Source organism: Cervus elaphus, chromosome 2, assembly GCF_910594005.1.
Source record: "Cervus elaphus chromosome 2, mCerEla1.1, whole genome shotgun sequence".
In the NCBI taxonomy this organism is placed as follows: Eukaryota; Metazoa; Chordata; class Mammalia; order Artiodactyla; family Cervidae; genus Cervus; species Cervus elaphus.
This window is the reverse complement of record NC_057816.1, coordinates 3521796-3535830: the sequence shown is the minus strand read 5'-3', so window position 1 is coordinate 3535830 and position 14035 is coordinate 3521796. Positions and strand designations below refer to the sequence as shown.

At 54.6% G+C, this 14035-nt stretch overlaps 1 protein-coding gene across 7 annotated transcripts in view; it reads left to right on the top strand.

The window, feature by feature from the left end:
* The first annotated feature begins 2160 nt into the window (after nucleotides 1-2160).
* CTTN (cortactin) overlaps nucleotides 2161-14035 on the top strand; it is a 31291-nt gene continuing 19416 nt past the window's right edge. For 3 of the 7 annotated variants that reach the window (XM_043924188.1, XM_043924178.1, XM_043924143.1), the window contains exons 1-7: nucleotides 2161-2315; nucleotides 6303-6399; nucleotides 8408-8494; nucleotides 8629-8702; nucleotides 10562-10691; nucleotides 13084-13194; nucleotides 13838-13892. In XM_043924188.1, the coding sequence (XP_043780123.1) occupies nucleotides 8408-8494; nucleotides 8629-8702; nucleotides 10562-10691; nucleotides 13084-13194; nucleotides 13838-13892 (457 nt within the window). In that variant the 5' untranslated portion in view covers nucleotides 2161-2315; nucleotides 6303-6399. Of the gene's footprint in view, nucleotides 2316-2337; nucleotides 2497-6302; nucleotides 6411-8407; nucleotides 8495-8628; nucleotides 8703-10561; nucleotides 10692-13083; nucleotides 13195-13837; nucleotides 13893-14035 lie in introns of those variants that run through there. The other 4 variants (XM_043924154.1, XM_043924171.1, XM_043924163.1 and 1 more) reach the window with 4 other exon arrangements.

Here is a 14035-nt window from a genome sequence, read left to right as displayed (position 1 = left end):
ATCGCTGTCTGTTTTCTACAGGTTAATTTCTACCTCTATAGAGGAGTGGAATAATCTAGGGGAAATTTTTTTTTTATTTTAAAGGCACATATCCCAAAGAATCGTGATTATCAGAGCCTTAAGTGTTCTCTTAAAAGAATATCTAATCATCCCTTTTTCCCATTCTAAAGTATGGATTTTTTTTTTTTCTTTTAGAGAGCTGACGGGCAGCTGCTGTATAACACATGGAGCTCAGCTTGGTGCTCTGTGATGCCCTAGAGGGGTGGGGTGGTGGGAGGGATGGTGGTGAGGGCTGGAGGGTGGGGGAGGAAACGCACCAAGACGGCAGTGGGAGAGTGAGAATATGGCTGTGAACTTGGTTCTTTTGAGATGCCCATGACATGTCAAGGTGTGCTCCAAGAAGAGATGCTGGAGAGACGGCTTCTGAGCTGGAGGTTGAGGAATGAGCAAGGTAAGGACATAAAAAGGTAGGAAGGCCGTTGGGGAAGAGGGAGGGATTCCAGCAAGGCACGGAGGCAGGAAAGAATGGGGTGTGCATCCAAAGCATTGAGGCCAGACAGATAAAACGCAAGTGTTTTCACGTCCATCATTATGACAGTGAATGCTGTGTGCGGTCAGGCATCAAGCTAACTCCTTGGTGATGATGACTGAAAAAAATTGGGAGAGTTGTGAGTTTGGGGCAAAGTGAGTACTAAAGCCCAGAAGACAGCCTTTTAACTATCTTTGAGGAACTGCTCTAAAGTGGGGAGGGAAGTCACTATATACACACCACTTTAAGTAAAGGGTGGGTATGTGAAGTCAAATACACACTTTGGCAGAGGACTGTGCTAGTCACAAGGAACAGATGTGACTGTTAATAAATTTAGTACTGTTCTGGGTATGAACCACTGGAAAAACCAGTGGTTATGGATGTGAGAGTTGGACTATAAAGAAAGCTGAGTGCCGAAGAATTGATGCTTTTGAACTGTGGTGTTGGAGAAGACTCCTGAGAGTCTCCTGGACTGCAAGGAGATCCAACCAGTCCATCCTAGAGGAGATCAGTCCTGGGTGTTCATTGGAAGAACTGATGTTGAAGCTGAAACTCCAATACTTTGGCCACCTGATGTGAAGAGCTGACTTATTGGAAAAGACCCTGATGCTGGGAAAGATTGAGAGCATGAGGAGAAGGGGATGATAGAGGATGAGATGGTTGGATGGCATCATTGACTCATTGGACATGGGTTTGGGTGTACTACCGGAGCTGGTAATGGACAGGGAGGCCTGGCGTGCTGCAGTTCATGGGGTCGCAAAGAACTGGACACGACTGAGTGACTGAACTAAATTGGGTATGAAAAGATGCAAGAAATTAGGTTCAGAAAGTCTTCTCCTGAAAATATCTAATGATCTGAAGGTCTACTCTCCAAGTTTTTCCCAGAGCACAGAGGACCTCATTCTTTTCTTGCTGCAGGGCCTTTGCATAGACTCTTTTCTTGCCTGGAAAATTCTTCCCTTCTTTCCTTGTTTACTTCTATTTGGCTATCATGTATCAGCTCAAATGTTAATCACTGGAAGAAACCTCTGATCTGCTGAAGGATTTGGGATCCTACCATCTCTCCAATCTAACCTTGACATTTTCTAGAGCATCTGTCTTATTTCCTTCGTATATATGTATTTGATTAACGTCTGACTCCTCTTCTAGGTTGAAAGGTCTCTAAGGGCAAAGTCCACGTTTATTCTACTGACCTCTACTCCTGATACGTATCTAGCTTTCTCTGGACGAAGAGACTGACGGGTGGTTGGATGATTGACTGGTGGAAAATGGAAGGAGAAGATGGATGGATAGGTAATGGATGGACGCATGAACGGAGGAACAGTCACCTCTTCCTCTCAGGTGACTGGCCCTCACTTTTACCTCCTGCGTCCTCAGTGCTCAGAGAACCTGGCACTGTCCCCTTTTCGGCTCGGTCGCCCTTTGTCCCCTCAGGCGGTGCTGTGAATCCAGTACTGTGAGCACAGTCTGGTCCGCACACAGCGGGCGCTCCGTAAATTTATCCTTCAGCGTCATCTCACTTTTAGGCAGGCTCCGCAGGCGGGCACCGGCCGGAGCTCGCGCCTGCGCCAGGGGTGGGCACTGCTGGCGCCACGTGGACAAGGGAGGCCGCAGGATCCGCGGACCCGGCGGGGGCGGGGGCGTGCCGGCGGGGGCGGAGCCTCGGAGACCCGGATGCGGCCCCGCCCCCGTCCGCGGAACCGGAAGTGGAGCGGGGCGCCTGGGAGCTGCGGGCGCGGCGGAGGCTGGGCAGTGCCGAGCCGGACCAGACCGACCCCAGTCGGCGGTGAGCGAGCTCGGCCTCCGCCGGGCGGGGGAGCGGGCCGGTTCCTCAGCTGCGGTCCCCGGGCGCAGCCAGGTCCCGAAACGGGAAGGAAGCGGCGGCCGCGGCGGTCTCGCCGCATTTCCGCTCGCGGTTTCGCGCGCGGGGGGAGCGCGGGCGAGGCTTCCCGGGGCTGGGGGCCGAGGTCAGAGAAGGGGATGGGCGGGCCGGGGGCTGAGGGAAGGGGCCGGGCCTGAGGGAGGGGGCCGGGGGGCTGAGGGGAAGGGGCCGGGGGCTGAGGGAAAGGGGCCGGGCCTGAGGAAGGGCGCCGGGGGCTGAGGGGAAGGGGCCGGGGGGCTGAGGGGAAGGGGCCGGGCCTGAGGAAGGGCGCCGGGGGCTGAGGGGAAGGGGCCGGGGGCTGAGGGAAAGGGGACCGGCCTGAGGAAGGGCGCCGGGGGCTGAGGGGAAGGGGCCGGGGGCTGAGGGGAAGGGGCCGGGGGGTGAGGGAAAGGGGCCGGGGGCTGAGGGGAAGGGGCCGGGCCTGAGGAAGGGCGCCGGGGGCTGAGGGGAAGGGGCCGGGGTGCTGAGGGGAAGGGGCGAATGCCCGGGTTCCTGGGAGGAAGGGGCCAGAGGTTTGAGGGGGGCGTCTAGGATAGGAGAGGGGCTCTACAGGAGGGGTGCAGGACCTGGGGGTCGGGAGGAAGGGGCAAGGGGGCGGGGGGCGCGGAGAGGCCTGGCCCTGAGTGTTTAGGGAAAGGGGGACAAGGGTCCAGAGGGTCCTGGGAAGAGCGAGGACCGCCGGGGAGGGGGTCCAGGACCTGGAGTGTTAGGGGGAGGGGGCGGAGAGCAGAGAGGGTCTAGGGACAGAGAGGAGTCCTACCGGAAGGGGGAGTCCCGGACTCCGGAGGTCAGGGGGCGGAGGGCCGAGGGGGAGGGGCCGGGGTCTCCCAACGGCAGGGCGGGCCGCTGCTCCCAGCTCCCGGGCCCACACCTACGGGGAGATGTTGCAATCAGGTCAGTGGAAATGCAGCGACCGGCGCGGCAGAGTGGAGCGGCTCTGGATTGGGAACAGCCCCTCCTCTGGGTGCGAGCTGGGAGTCACCTGGAAGGGAGTCACTCTGGTGCAAGCTTGGTGCCCCTGCAGAGGGTCTGGGGCGAGGGGACAGGGCTTCCTTCCCGTGGAAGCTGGCCGCGTCGGGCCCGGGGGAGCGGGGTGAGGAACCCACTTCCCGCTGGACGGAGCTCCAAGGCGTCCCGGGCCAGCGCCCCGCTGGGCTCCGCGGTGACCTGGCCCCCGGAGCTCCGTGGGGGCTTAACCCGCTGGGGCCGACCGCGTGATTCGCCCCGCCGCCCCGCTGGCCAGCGCTGGGCAGGGCCTGATGGCGGGTGAGTCACTGCGCTGGTGCCAGAGGCTGAAAGTGTTCCCAGACCCGAGAGAGGAGCGAGGAGGGGTGTGCGGGGTTGTCCTTTATGTTCTGCTCCACAGCCCCCTCAGTAACTGGTAGTGGGTCCCTCACGACCTTTTATTTGAAGCATTTTTGAGAGACAGATCTGTAAAAAACTTAACTTGGATGGAGTCATTGGTGATTCAGATCTTTGGTCAGTACAGTGCAGCAGGGGCTGGGGGAGCGCATGGTTGAGAGAGACAGTTGGGAGCCCTGGGGCCTGCCCTGTGTTGCAGTGGGCCCTGTCCTGGGGCCCTTGTCCCTCAGGGGTCTTGTCTTTCACTGTGCAGGAGGCAGGGGTGGGAGGGGAGTCCTCTGAGTAATGGTGTTATGGAGAGTGGGCCTTGTGAGACCTGTTTCCTCTGCTACACTGGAGAGGGTGGGCAAGTGGATGGCTAACTCAGCGTTGGTGGTTTTATCACCTCAGAGAAACCTGCTCAGGTTCCCTCATCCCCAACACTAGGCAACCACTATTCTACTTTTTCTCTCCGTAGACCACTCATAGAAATGGGCCTGTGTGATATACAGTCTTCTGTGTCCGGCTTCTTCACTTAGTATAAGATTTTTAGGAGTCATCCATGTTGTAATGGGTGTCAGTACTTCACTCCTTTTATCGTCAGATATTAGTAGCATTCCATTGAATGGATAGACCACTTGCTGCGTGTCTTGTAGATATTGGGTTATTTTCACTTTGGGCTGTTAGGAGTGATACTCTGTGAATAAATTTTCTATATACCTAGGAGTGGAGTTTCAGGGATATATGGCACCTCTGTGTTTAACCTTTTGAAGAACTGCCAGATTCTTCCTTTTAACATTTCCACCAGCAGCGTTAAGAGCCTTCTGATTTTTGCACACCCTCACCAAACTTCTTGTCTGTTTTTTGGATGGTAGCCACCCTAGAATGTGTGGAATGGTATCTCAAAAGTCGGCTTTGATATGCATTCCCTTGATGGTTAGTGATACTGTCTTTCACAAGCTTATCATCCATTCGTATGTCTTTGGAGAAATGTCTGTTCAGATCCTTTCACCATTTAAAAATGTGGTTAAGAGTTCTTTATATATTCTGGATAGATGATTTGAAAATAGTGTCTTGCATTCTGTAAATTGTGTTCACTTTGATGGGTGTCTTTTTTTTGAAGCAAAAAGTTTAAAATTTTGTCCAATTTATTTTTTTCTGTTTTCACTTGTGCTTTTGGTGTCACATCTAAGGTCTTGTCAAATTCAAGGTGATGAGAATCTATTCTTGTTTTTTTCCTAAGAATTCAGTAGTTTTAGTTCAGACACTTAGGTTTTTTGATCCTTTTTTTCCAGTTAATTTTTGTGTGTAGTATGAGGTAGGGGTCCAGAGGCATTATCTTTGGATCAAAAAAACAAAAGTTCCTCAGTTTTTCAAAGAGTAGCTTTCATGATTTTTTTTAATTAAAAATATTGAGAGGGAATAGATTATTATAGATTTGAACCTATCACTCACTACCCTTGGGAAGATTTTCATAGATGCTGGGTGATAACTGCGGTACCCAGAATGTTAAGCAACCTACACAATTTAGGATTTCTAAAGGCAGAATTGAGGAAGGCCAGCAGAGCATCTTCTGTCTGGTTGCTAATGCATGCCAGGCAACACGTCAGCACAGACGATGTGTGCCTGTGACTAGTCTGTTCTGGGGAACAAGGGGATTCTAGTCATCTGTAATGTCTAGCAGTGCCGTATCTAGTCAGGGCTATCGTGTGGTCTTAGGGAAGAGCTGCTGAGCTGGTGGGTTGCAGAATTGGAGTCTTGGTCTTATGAAGTAACCCTACTCGTTCGTTAGAGACGCAGCTTGCTTCTTTGCTCCCCGAGTCACCGTTCTTCACGTTCGATAGCTGTCACTGCTCTCAGTTCTAGCCCAGCCATGTCACCATCCCTTTGGGAAGTGCTTCTCATGTATACATATGTATGTGGAAGTGTGAGAGTGCTAGTCACTCAGTCATGTCCGACTCTGTGACCCCATGGACTGTAGCCCGCCAGGCTCCTCTGTCCATGGAATTATGCCTGCAAGAATATTGGAGTGGGTTGCCATTCCTTTTTTCAGGGAATCTTCCCCATCCAGGGATCGAACCTGGGTCTCCGGCATTGCAGGCAGCTTCTTTACTGTCTGAGCCACTGGGGAAGCCACATATATATATATGTGTACATATATATATGTACACACCCAGAGTAATAGAATTTTATTGCAGAATAAATTAGGATGAACCAGAAATGGAAAGCTCTCAGGATTTTGGCAAACAAAAATGTACGCTAACAATTGAAGCAATGATTTCTGTTTGCATTAAGAAGAAACTTCATACAGTTGTAAATCGGATGGAACTTCTTTATTTCCTGTAGTTTCGCACTGGCCGAAAGTCAGTTGAACTCTTTGATTAGAGAAATGCAAATCTTCCCACCCTCTTTTCACATTTCTTTACAAAACCTTGTTATATTGGGGAGGATTTCAGAGGTATTCTAAAAGGATCTGAGCACACAAAGATGTGCCCAGGGTGCTTGTCAGTACATATCCTTCTGAGCTTTTTACTCTCAATCTTTTTACAGACAGAAGCTCTCCCCAATGCCTGGGAATTCCTCGTTGGATTACTGCGTTTTCAGCAGAGTCTTGTGAGCGTCTCGCATCTGCACCTGGAGAGGAAAGGTTTGTGCACTGTGAGCATGCTCATGTGCTTCACTGGGCGGGCAGGGAAACCCCTTTGACAAGGAATGCGAGGGGTGTTCTCTCCCTGGGTTTGCGGAGATAGGGACGATAACTTTCTGGGAGGAAATTTTCTTATTTGAAAGTTGAAGTCAATTTCGGTGTTGCCTGTGGTCTAGAAAGCGGAGGGGATTCCACACGACCCTGGAGTGGAGGACCTGGGGCACCCCCCACCCTGGCCTGGCAGCCCCCTGACCCCTTCTTCCTGTTCCATGGGAGTGGAGAGCCCGTGGCTATGATGCTGGGGCAAGCCGGCCAGTGCTCACCTGCCCACGAGAGAGGCTGGCTTCTGGAGAGACGGGTGGAGAGTGGGCCCTGCAACCTCTGCGCCGCCAGCGTGGAGAAACCACAGGCCAGGATGCGGCTTTCACCTTGGCCTTGGGTGGGGAGTGAGTCTCGCTGGAGACCCTGTCCTTCTGCATGACTAGCCGTCCCCTCACTGGCTGAGGAGACCACTAGGCACCTGGAGTACTGTGGGCGGGCGGCCCCTTCTCAGGCCAGTGTGGTGCCACAGGCAGTCTTGACTCGGGGAAGCAGAGGCTTTGGGCAGAGCTTTTGGCTTTCAGGCAGCTGTGTCTCCATCTGTGAATAGGCACGCTGGTTGTGCCCACCGTGGCTGGACTTGGTCTGTCGGCTCTCGAAGATTGTGTCCAAAGGCACTTCCACTTCCTGCCTTGCTTCACCTAGTCAGAGGGGAGCAAGGGTCCCAGTGGGACAGTGTCCAGGGGACTGTGTTGGTCCTGCCTACCAGGTGGCACATGCTTCCCTGCCCAGGTGACGTGGCAGGAGTCCAATCTGGGAATCTGAGAGCTGTGCCCCTCGATCCACCCCTGCCACCACCTTGGACTTGTGACCCAGCAGAGCCAGGGGTGCAGGGGGACCCGGCCTGGGGGGGTCTCAGACCTGCGAAGGGCTCTTGTTCCGTCTGGATCCACACAGAGCATGTGGCCCCACCAAGCAAGACGGGCAGTGTCCTCAGCTCAGACACCAGGGTTGGGGCTTCTGGTTGAGTGAAAACAAGCCTTCAGTTGCTTCCTGGCCTGTGAGCAGTTTTATGGGGACTTCTAGGGAGAACAGAACCATTCTTCTCATTGCTTTCTATTGAAGTCCTGAAAGGCTAGATTTTGCCTTTGCAGTTACGGAAAGAGCAGTGTGGTTCGGCTGTTAGGCTGTGTCATTGTTCTCCAAGCTGATAAGTTACAGAGTTTCAGGGCCCTGCTGAGGAGGCCCAGCACAGAAGTTGGCATTCTGTGTGCTCTGTGTTTCCCCAAGTAGATGGCAAAGCAGCCCGTGAATGATTTATTGACTTGTCAGAGTCTAAGTTAAGAAAATCATTGTTAGGTTTCAAGTAATTATTTTTAAGTCAAAATGGATGCTTTAAAAAAAAAATTGTGATAAAATACAGCAGACTTTATTATTGGCGACATCGCGTTCCCAGTGTTGGACAACACTGTTGTCAAGAGACTTAGTCGGGGAGGTTCCTGTTGAGTGAAGTAGCACACGTGACTTTTTTTATTTTTCAGAAAATTTCCTCACTTGAGTTGAAGCCAGGAGTATTTCTTGTGTGTTTCTGCCCTGTGACTGCAGTGTTGGAGCTCTCATGTTAGGTTTCTTTGGATCCTTTGGTGTCACTCAGGCACGGGGATTATGAGTGACCGTTTTTTTTTTAAAAAGAAAGAAAAAAAGAAAGAAAATTGGCTGCGCCAGGTCTTGGTTGTGGCCTGCAGGAATCTAGTTCCCTGACTGGGGATTGAACCTGGGCCCCTGGCACTGGGAGCAGGGAGTCTTAGCTGCTGGACCCCCAGGGAAGTCCCATGAGTGGACCTCTTGAGCACATAGCTCCCCCCACTCCCTGTGCCGTCCAGGGCCTTGGGGTCTTGGGCAGAGCGTCCATGTGGGCCTCTGGGCAGGGCTCTCCTGACGTCGCTGACCATCCACGCTGCCCTTGCAGATGTGGAAAGCCTCAGCCGGCCACACTGTGTCCATCACCCCGGACGACGGGGGAGCTGACGACTGGGAGACTGACCCTGATTTCGTGGTAGGAGCCGCCAATCTGCCTGCCTCTCTCGTCTCCTGAAGTGGATCCTCCCAGGTGTTTGGTGGGTGGGTGGGTGGGGGGCTGTTTCACAGTCCAGGGTGTGGGGTGTACTCTTTCTTTCTTTTTCTTTTTAGAATGATGTAAGTGAGAAAGAGCAGAGATGGGGGGCCAAGACCGTGCAAGGATCTGGGCACCAGGAGCACATCAAGTAAGAGACCTTCTCGATCTTTGTGTGACGGTGACATTCTGAAACGTGAAGGGGTGAGGCAGGGCACGCTCCCCGTTGGTGAGCGCGAGCACCCTGCTTCTGCACGCTGGCCCTGCTTCTGCGTTGTCTGGTCCCTTGTAGTTCACACAGTAGGTGAAAATGAGGTCTGACACATATATACTTAGGTGTTTGTGTATGTGCATCTGTACAGACGTGCTCAGTGGTTTAAAATTCTCATTGCCGGTGTCTCCTGTACTCCTGATTCTCCAGTCTGGTTTTCAAGCTTCTGGTTTTCATCCAGGAGCACAGTTAGCTAAGCTGTTCTCTCTACAGATGGGAGGTTTCTAAAGCATGGGCTGTGGCTGTCTTTGAAGACATGAGATCAGAAACACCCCCTCCTTAATTTGTATTATTTTGCTATAATGTTGTTATTCTGTTGTCAGTTGGATACCCTGAGCTGAGTCCTGAACTTCTTGTTCTCATGAAGGTCGAGATAGGAGAAATGCATGAAGCAGGGATTGTCCCTGACTTGGCCAGTCTTAACTCGCCACCTCCGGGGCAGCTTGTTTTCTTGTTGGGAGGGGTAGATAAAGGGCCTTTGAGAATGTGCTCAGACTTTTATTTCCGCCTGTGCTGGCCTCAGTGAGGGTGTGTGCTCCCCTGCCCTGATTGTGACCAGTTGGGTCGTTTATAGAGCACTGGTCTTGCTTGGCTCTAGGATCTCTGCAGTGAAATGAAGTTCTTCTTGGCTGAGAAGGGTTCAGCCATTCATCTAGAAAAGTGGGTGAAGTCTGCAGTGCGGGCGTTTTAGACACAAGTGTTCCTCCCTCCCTGACTCGCTGAGCCCGCCACCTTGCAGCTCTTCGGAGAAGGGCCTGGGACCGGCCGGAGGAGCTGCTGCTGGGAGCTGTCTCGGGTTCCCTGCTCTGGGGTCAGACTGACTGCTGACCTGGTTTTGTCATCCAGGCCTCTTAGCCCTGCTGTTCCCCGTGGTTTCAAAACACATTGGGGAGGGCAGATTGAAGAAGAAAGGAACTCTCTCTGGTCAGGCAGCCTGTGGTGGGTTAGAATTCAGAGAACACCCAAGGCTGAACTGCTTTTGGCTTCCTGAGGTCCCTCTACGGTACTTGGAGGCTGGTCTTCTTCCCCAGCTCGTCAGGGGCTCGGAAGGTGGCCAGGCCTGGTTGGTGTTCTAAGCCGCACGTCCGGGATTGCTGTCCAGATGTGGAGATGTGGCTGTGGTGTGAGGTGGCCCTCAGCGGCCCTGGGGGACAGCTGCCCGGCCTGCCCGTTCTGGCTGCATCTAGTGATCTGCCTTGCTGCTCCTAGCGCTTAAAGTGAAAGTGGCTTTTACATCTTAAGTTCTGAAAACCTCTCACTTCACCTTTGAATGGAAAGCTGGGGTGCTTCACGTGGCGAGAAACCGTCTGAATATTCCACATCTCTGGGCTCCTGGCCTAGGGTCGTCCGGGTGCACGCCTGTTGACTTTGTCTCCCGTTTGCCTGCTGGCTGTCCCGGGTCAGGTGTCTGGTGAACCCAAGGAGCTGTCCTCCACTTGGTGGAATGCCATCCACATCATAGCCCAGCTTCTGTAGAGGCTTGGAGATGACTCACTGTGTGTGTTTAGACTTGCTTTTTTTTCCCATTAACCTGCATCTGATTCTGAGAACTGCTGGAGTTGGGGGCAGCTGGAGGTGCAGTAAAGTGAACACAAGGGAGGCCGGGCTGGGGAGCCACCTGGGAACGAAAGCTCTCAGATTGCAGAGATGACGTCCTTGTCTGCCTCCCAGAATGCACAGATGCATGTCTGGGCTGGCTGGCTGACTGATTTGTTCGTCTTCCATCTCTTCCCTCCAAGCATCCACAAGCTGCGGGAGAATGTGTTTCAAGAACACCAGACCCTCAAGGAGAAGGAGCTGGAAACGGGACCCAAAGCGTCACACGGCTACGGAGGGAAGTTTGGCGTGGAGCAGGACAGGATGGACAAGGTGAGTGCCGGCCCATGTGGTGTCAGGGTCCTGGTGTGCTTGGCCTCGCCAGGGTCAGCAGGTTTGTCTCTCGGCCCGCCCCCTCCATTGAAAAGTTGGGAGTCCCCTTGTTGAGGATGAGATTTGCCAGAAGGCACCCTCTCTCAATTGACTTTAGCCGAGAAGGGCTGCGGTATCTGGAAGCTATCTTCAGATTCTGAGTTGCTGGCAGGGTGGGGAGGGGGTGTGGTGTGCTGGGGAACCTGGAGCTGGAGATGAGGTCCTACCAGAGGCCGGTTCTGACGGGGACGCTGCCGCCTGGGCGTCACCTGGGGTTCAGGCATAGCCGTGGTGGTTCCCATCTGTGGCCCAGAGCTGAGTTTCAGCGCCTGGTTTCATGTTGAGGCTGGGAAGTCAGCCACCTGGCCCGCTGTCCTTCCCACGCTTGGTGACCTTCAGAGAGGACCCTGGCCGCTGGCGTTAAGCCGTGGCCCACCACGCTGAGGACAGGCAGGTCCAAGGAGGTGGGACTGAAGCTGTTAACAGTGCAGCATCCTTTGCTGTACTTGGAGAGGGGGCTGGATCAGCCGGGGGCTGTGTCCGCCCTGCAGAGAGGACAGTAGACCCGAGCAGGTGTGCTGCGTGTGCGGTGAAGCGGGTGCGCGTCTCCCACTTGGGGTAACCTGAGATGTTGCCTTCACTCTGTGCTGAGGTGTCAGCTGGGGGCGGGTTCCCCTGTGATTCCAGCCTGTCCCCCTTGTGCCCGGATCGGACTCAGCCCCGAGTGACAGGGCTTGTGGCGCTGGTGGGCCAGCACCTGCTTGAGAGAGGGGGGCGCCCCCCACGACCCGAGTGTCACCCCTCCTTCCCGCAGTGCTCTGCCTGGTGCTGACTGTCTGATAAGAAACAGTCTCGTCAGTGTAGGACCAAGGCCAATCTGGGGGAGAGAGCTGTTTTGATCAGAAAGTCGGGGGAATTGCTGAGCTTTCACTCTGGCCGTGTTTGTGGAACAGCTCTCTGACTGCTTAGTGATGGAGGTCACGCGGGGGTCCTCTGGGCACACTGCTGCCTCCGCATTACCTTGTTGATGTTGTCTGGGTGAGACCCCCGAAGCTGCAGATGGCTGGTCTCTGCCACGGGTTTTCCGAGGCCGTGGTGCTCTGGATCAGCTGTTAGCTGTGGGCATCAGATCCAGCCTGGGAGGGAGAGAAAGTAACAGCTTTGGACTGGAAAGTAAAACCTGCTTTCCTCCCTGGCTATGGAAGAAAGCGCTCCCTGAGCTGCCTGCAGAGGTGTTAGCAGTGGTGGTGACCTTGTGGGGTTTGGACCCTAAACGCTGCCGCTGAAGTTCCGGATAAACAAGTGGGAGAGGAGTTGGTAGTGCGCCGGCAGGCCCCTCGCTGTATTGTAGGAGGGGGCCAAGGTGGGGGTGACTCCCTGAGGAGGATTTAGGCTCTGGACGAGCCGCCTCCTTGCCCGGCCTCGGGTCATGCGTCAGTCATCTGTCCTGTGTCCTCAGTGTCCACAAAGAGGTCCGTGACCACTGTCCATTCTGCCGAGGGCGCCTGCTGCCTTACTCTGAGGGTCGGGCCTGGGCGACCGGAGCAGCACGGGGCCGCTCAGAGTGCGGGGTGTAAATATTTTTAGCTTCCCGGCCACCGCAGGGTCTCGGGCAGCTCCTGAACTAGCTGTATTGTCTTGACACCAAGGTAGGCGTAGATTTTCTGTAAATGAACACATGTGGTATGTTCCAGAACGCTTTATTTACAAAGAACCTTGGTGCTGGATGTGGGCCTCAGGCCCCAGCTTGCTGACCACACAGCGGAAAGCTCGGGGTGGACTGCTCGGTCAGCACGTGGCCTTGAAAGGTCACCGCTTCCCTGACTGGGGGGTGGCGAGGCGGTGGCAGGCCCCACTGCACAGCTGGGTGGGCTGGGTGTGTGGCAGCTGTTGACACTGAACGTGTGGTGTGCCTGAAGCATGTCATCTGTGTTCTGGTTTGTGGTGATTCCTGGGCCATGTGTTTTGAGGAGGGCCATCTGAGGATGGTGATCACTGCCGGCAGTCTTCCTGGAAGTGGTCTCAGGAGTCGTTGGCAGGCTGCTGACTCTGTGGTGCTGGTTGGGGCCTGGCCTCCTGGTTTTTCACACCCAGGCACCTCAGGAGGCCCCCTGTGGGTGGGGTTCAGGCAACTTCTGGGGAGCCTGGTGTGGAGAGGGTTCAGGAACACCTGCCTGGGGGCCCTGGCCTTGCGATGCCCCCGGAGTCACCTCCCCTGGGCCGGCTTCCACGTGGAGTGGTTCTGTTTGCATCACCCACGCAGAGCAGACGTGCAGGCTGCCCCCGGGTGGGGGGCGGGTCCAGTGTGGCGGTGCGGGTGGGTGTCTGACGCTTCGCTTTCGCCCCGTTCCAGTCGGCTGTCGGCCATGAGTATCAGTCAAAGCTCTCCAAGCACTGCTCGCAGGTTGACTCCGTCCGGGGCTTTGGAGGCAAGTTTGGTGTCCAGGTGGACAGAGTGGACCAGGTGAGTGAAACGTCGTGGGCAGCTGGGGCCCCACCTTGTAGATTGAGCTTGCTCCGAGTGTCCTCTGGGCGTCTCGGAGTGGTGCAGAGGGGCCTTGGACTGTGGGACTGCAAGGTGGGGTCCCGAGCACAGGCTCCTGAGGGCCACCCCCCCAGAGATGCTCTGAGATGATGGGCTGTTTAAGAGGTGAGCACGGTCAAGAGTGAGGGTTTTCCCCCGATTGCTGTAGAAACCCCCATGTTGGTGCCTGGGATGGCCTTTGGTGTGTCCCGGGGGACAGTGGGGACTCTGTGTCCCTGCCTGTGTCACGGTGACAGAGGGCCTCCCCTCACACCCACTTCCAGGGCTGTGCTGAGTGTCTGATGCTGCTCCTCTGGTCTGAAGCCCTAGCTCAGGGCCGGCAGCCCCCTCGTTTTATGTCATAGCATTGAGGGCCACCTTGCTCATTGGCTGGGGCAGCCCCCGGGCTTCAGTGAGTGTTTCAAGGTGTGCAAATTCAAAATACTGGTGCTTTGGGCATTAGTAGCTTAGGGAAGAAAGAAATAAAAAAATACCAATAACATGCTTTGTGTTTTTTAAAATGTCACATATGTTGCGGATCCAGACATTGAAATCTGCATCTCCTCTTTTTCTGTGACTGCAGTCTGCTGTGGGCTTCGAGTACCAGGGGAAGACCGAGAAACACGCCTCACAGAAAGGTGAGATGGGGGAGATGCAGAAAGCGCCCCCTGCTTTTGAAGGGCAGGAGCACGTTGTCCCTTGAGGCCTCATCCGGAGGGGGCAGGTGTTGCCATGGGCAGGACACTGCCCTCTCCTTCAGGCATCTGGGTTGTGGTGTGGT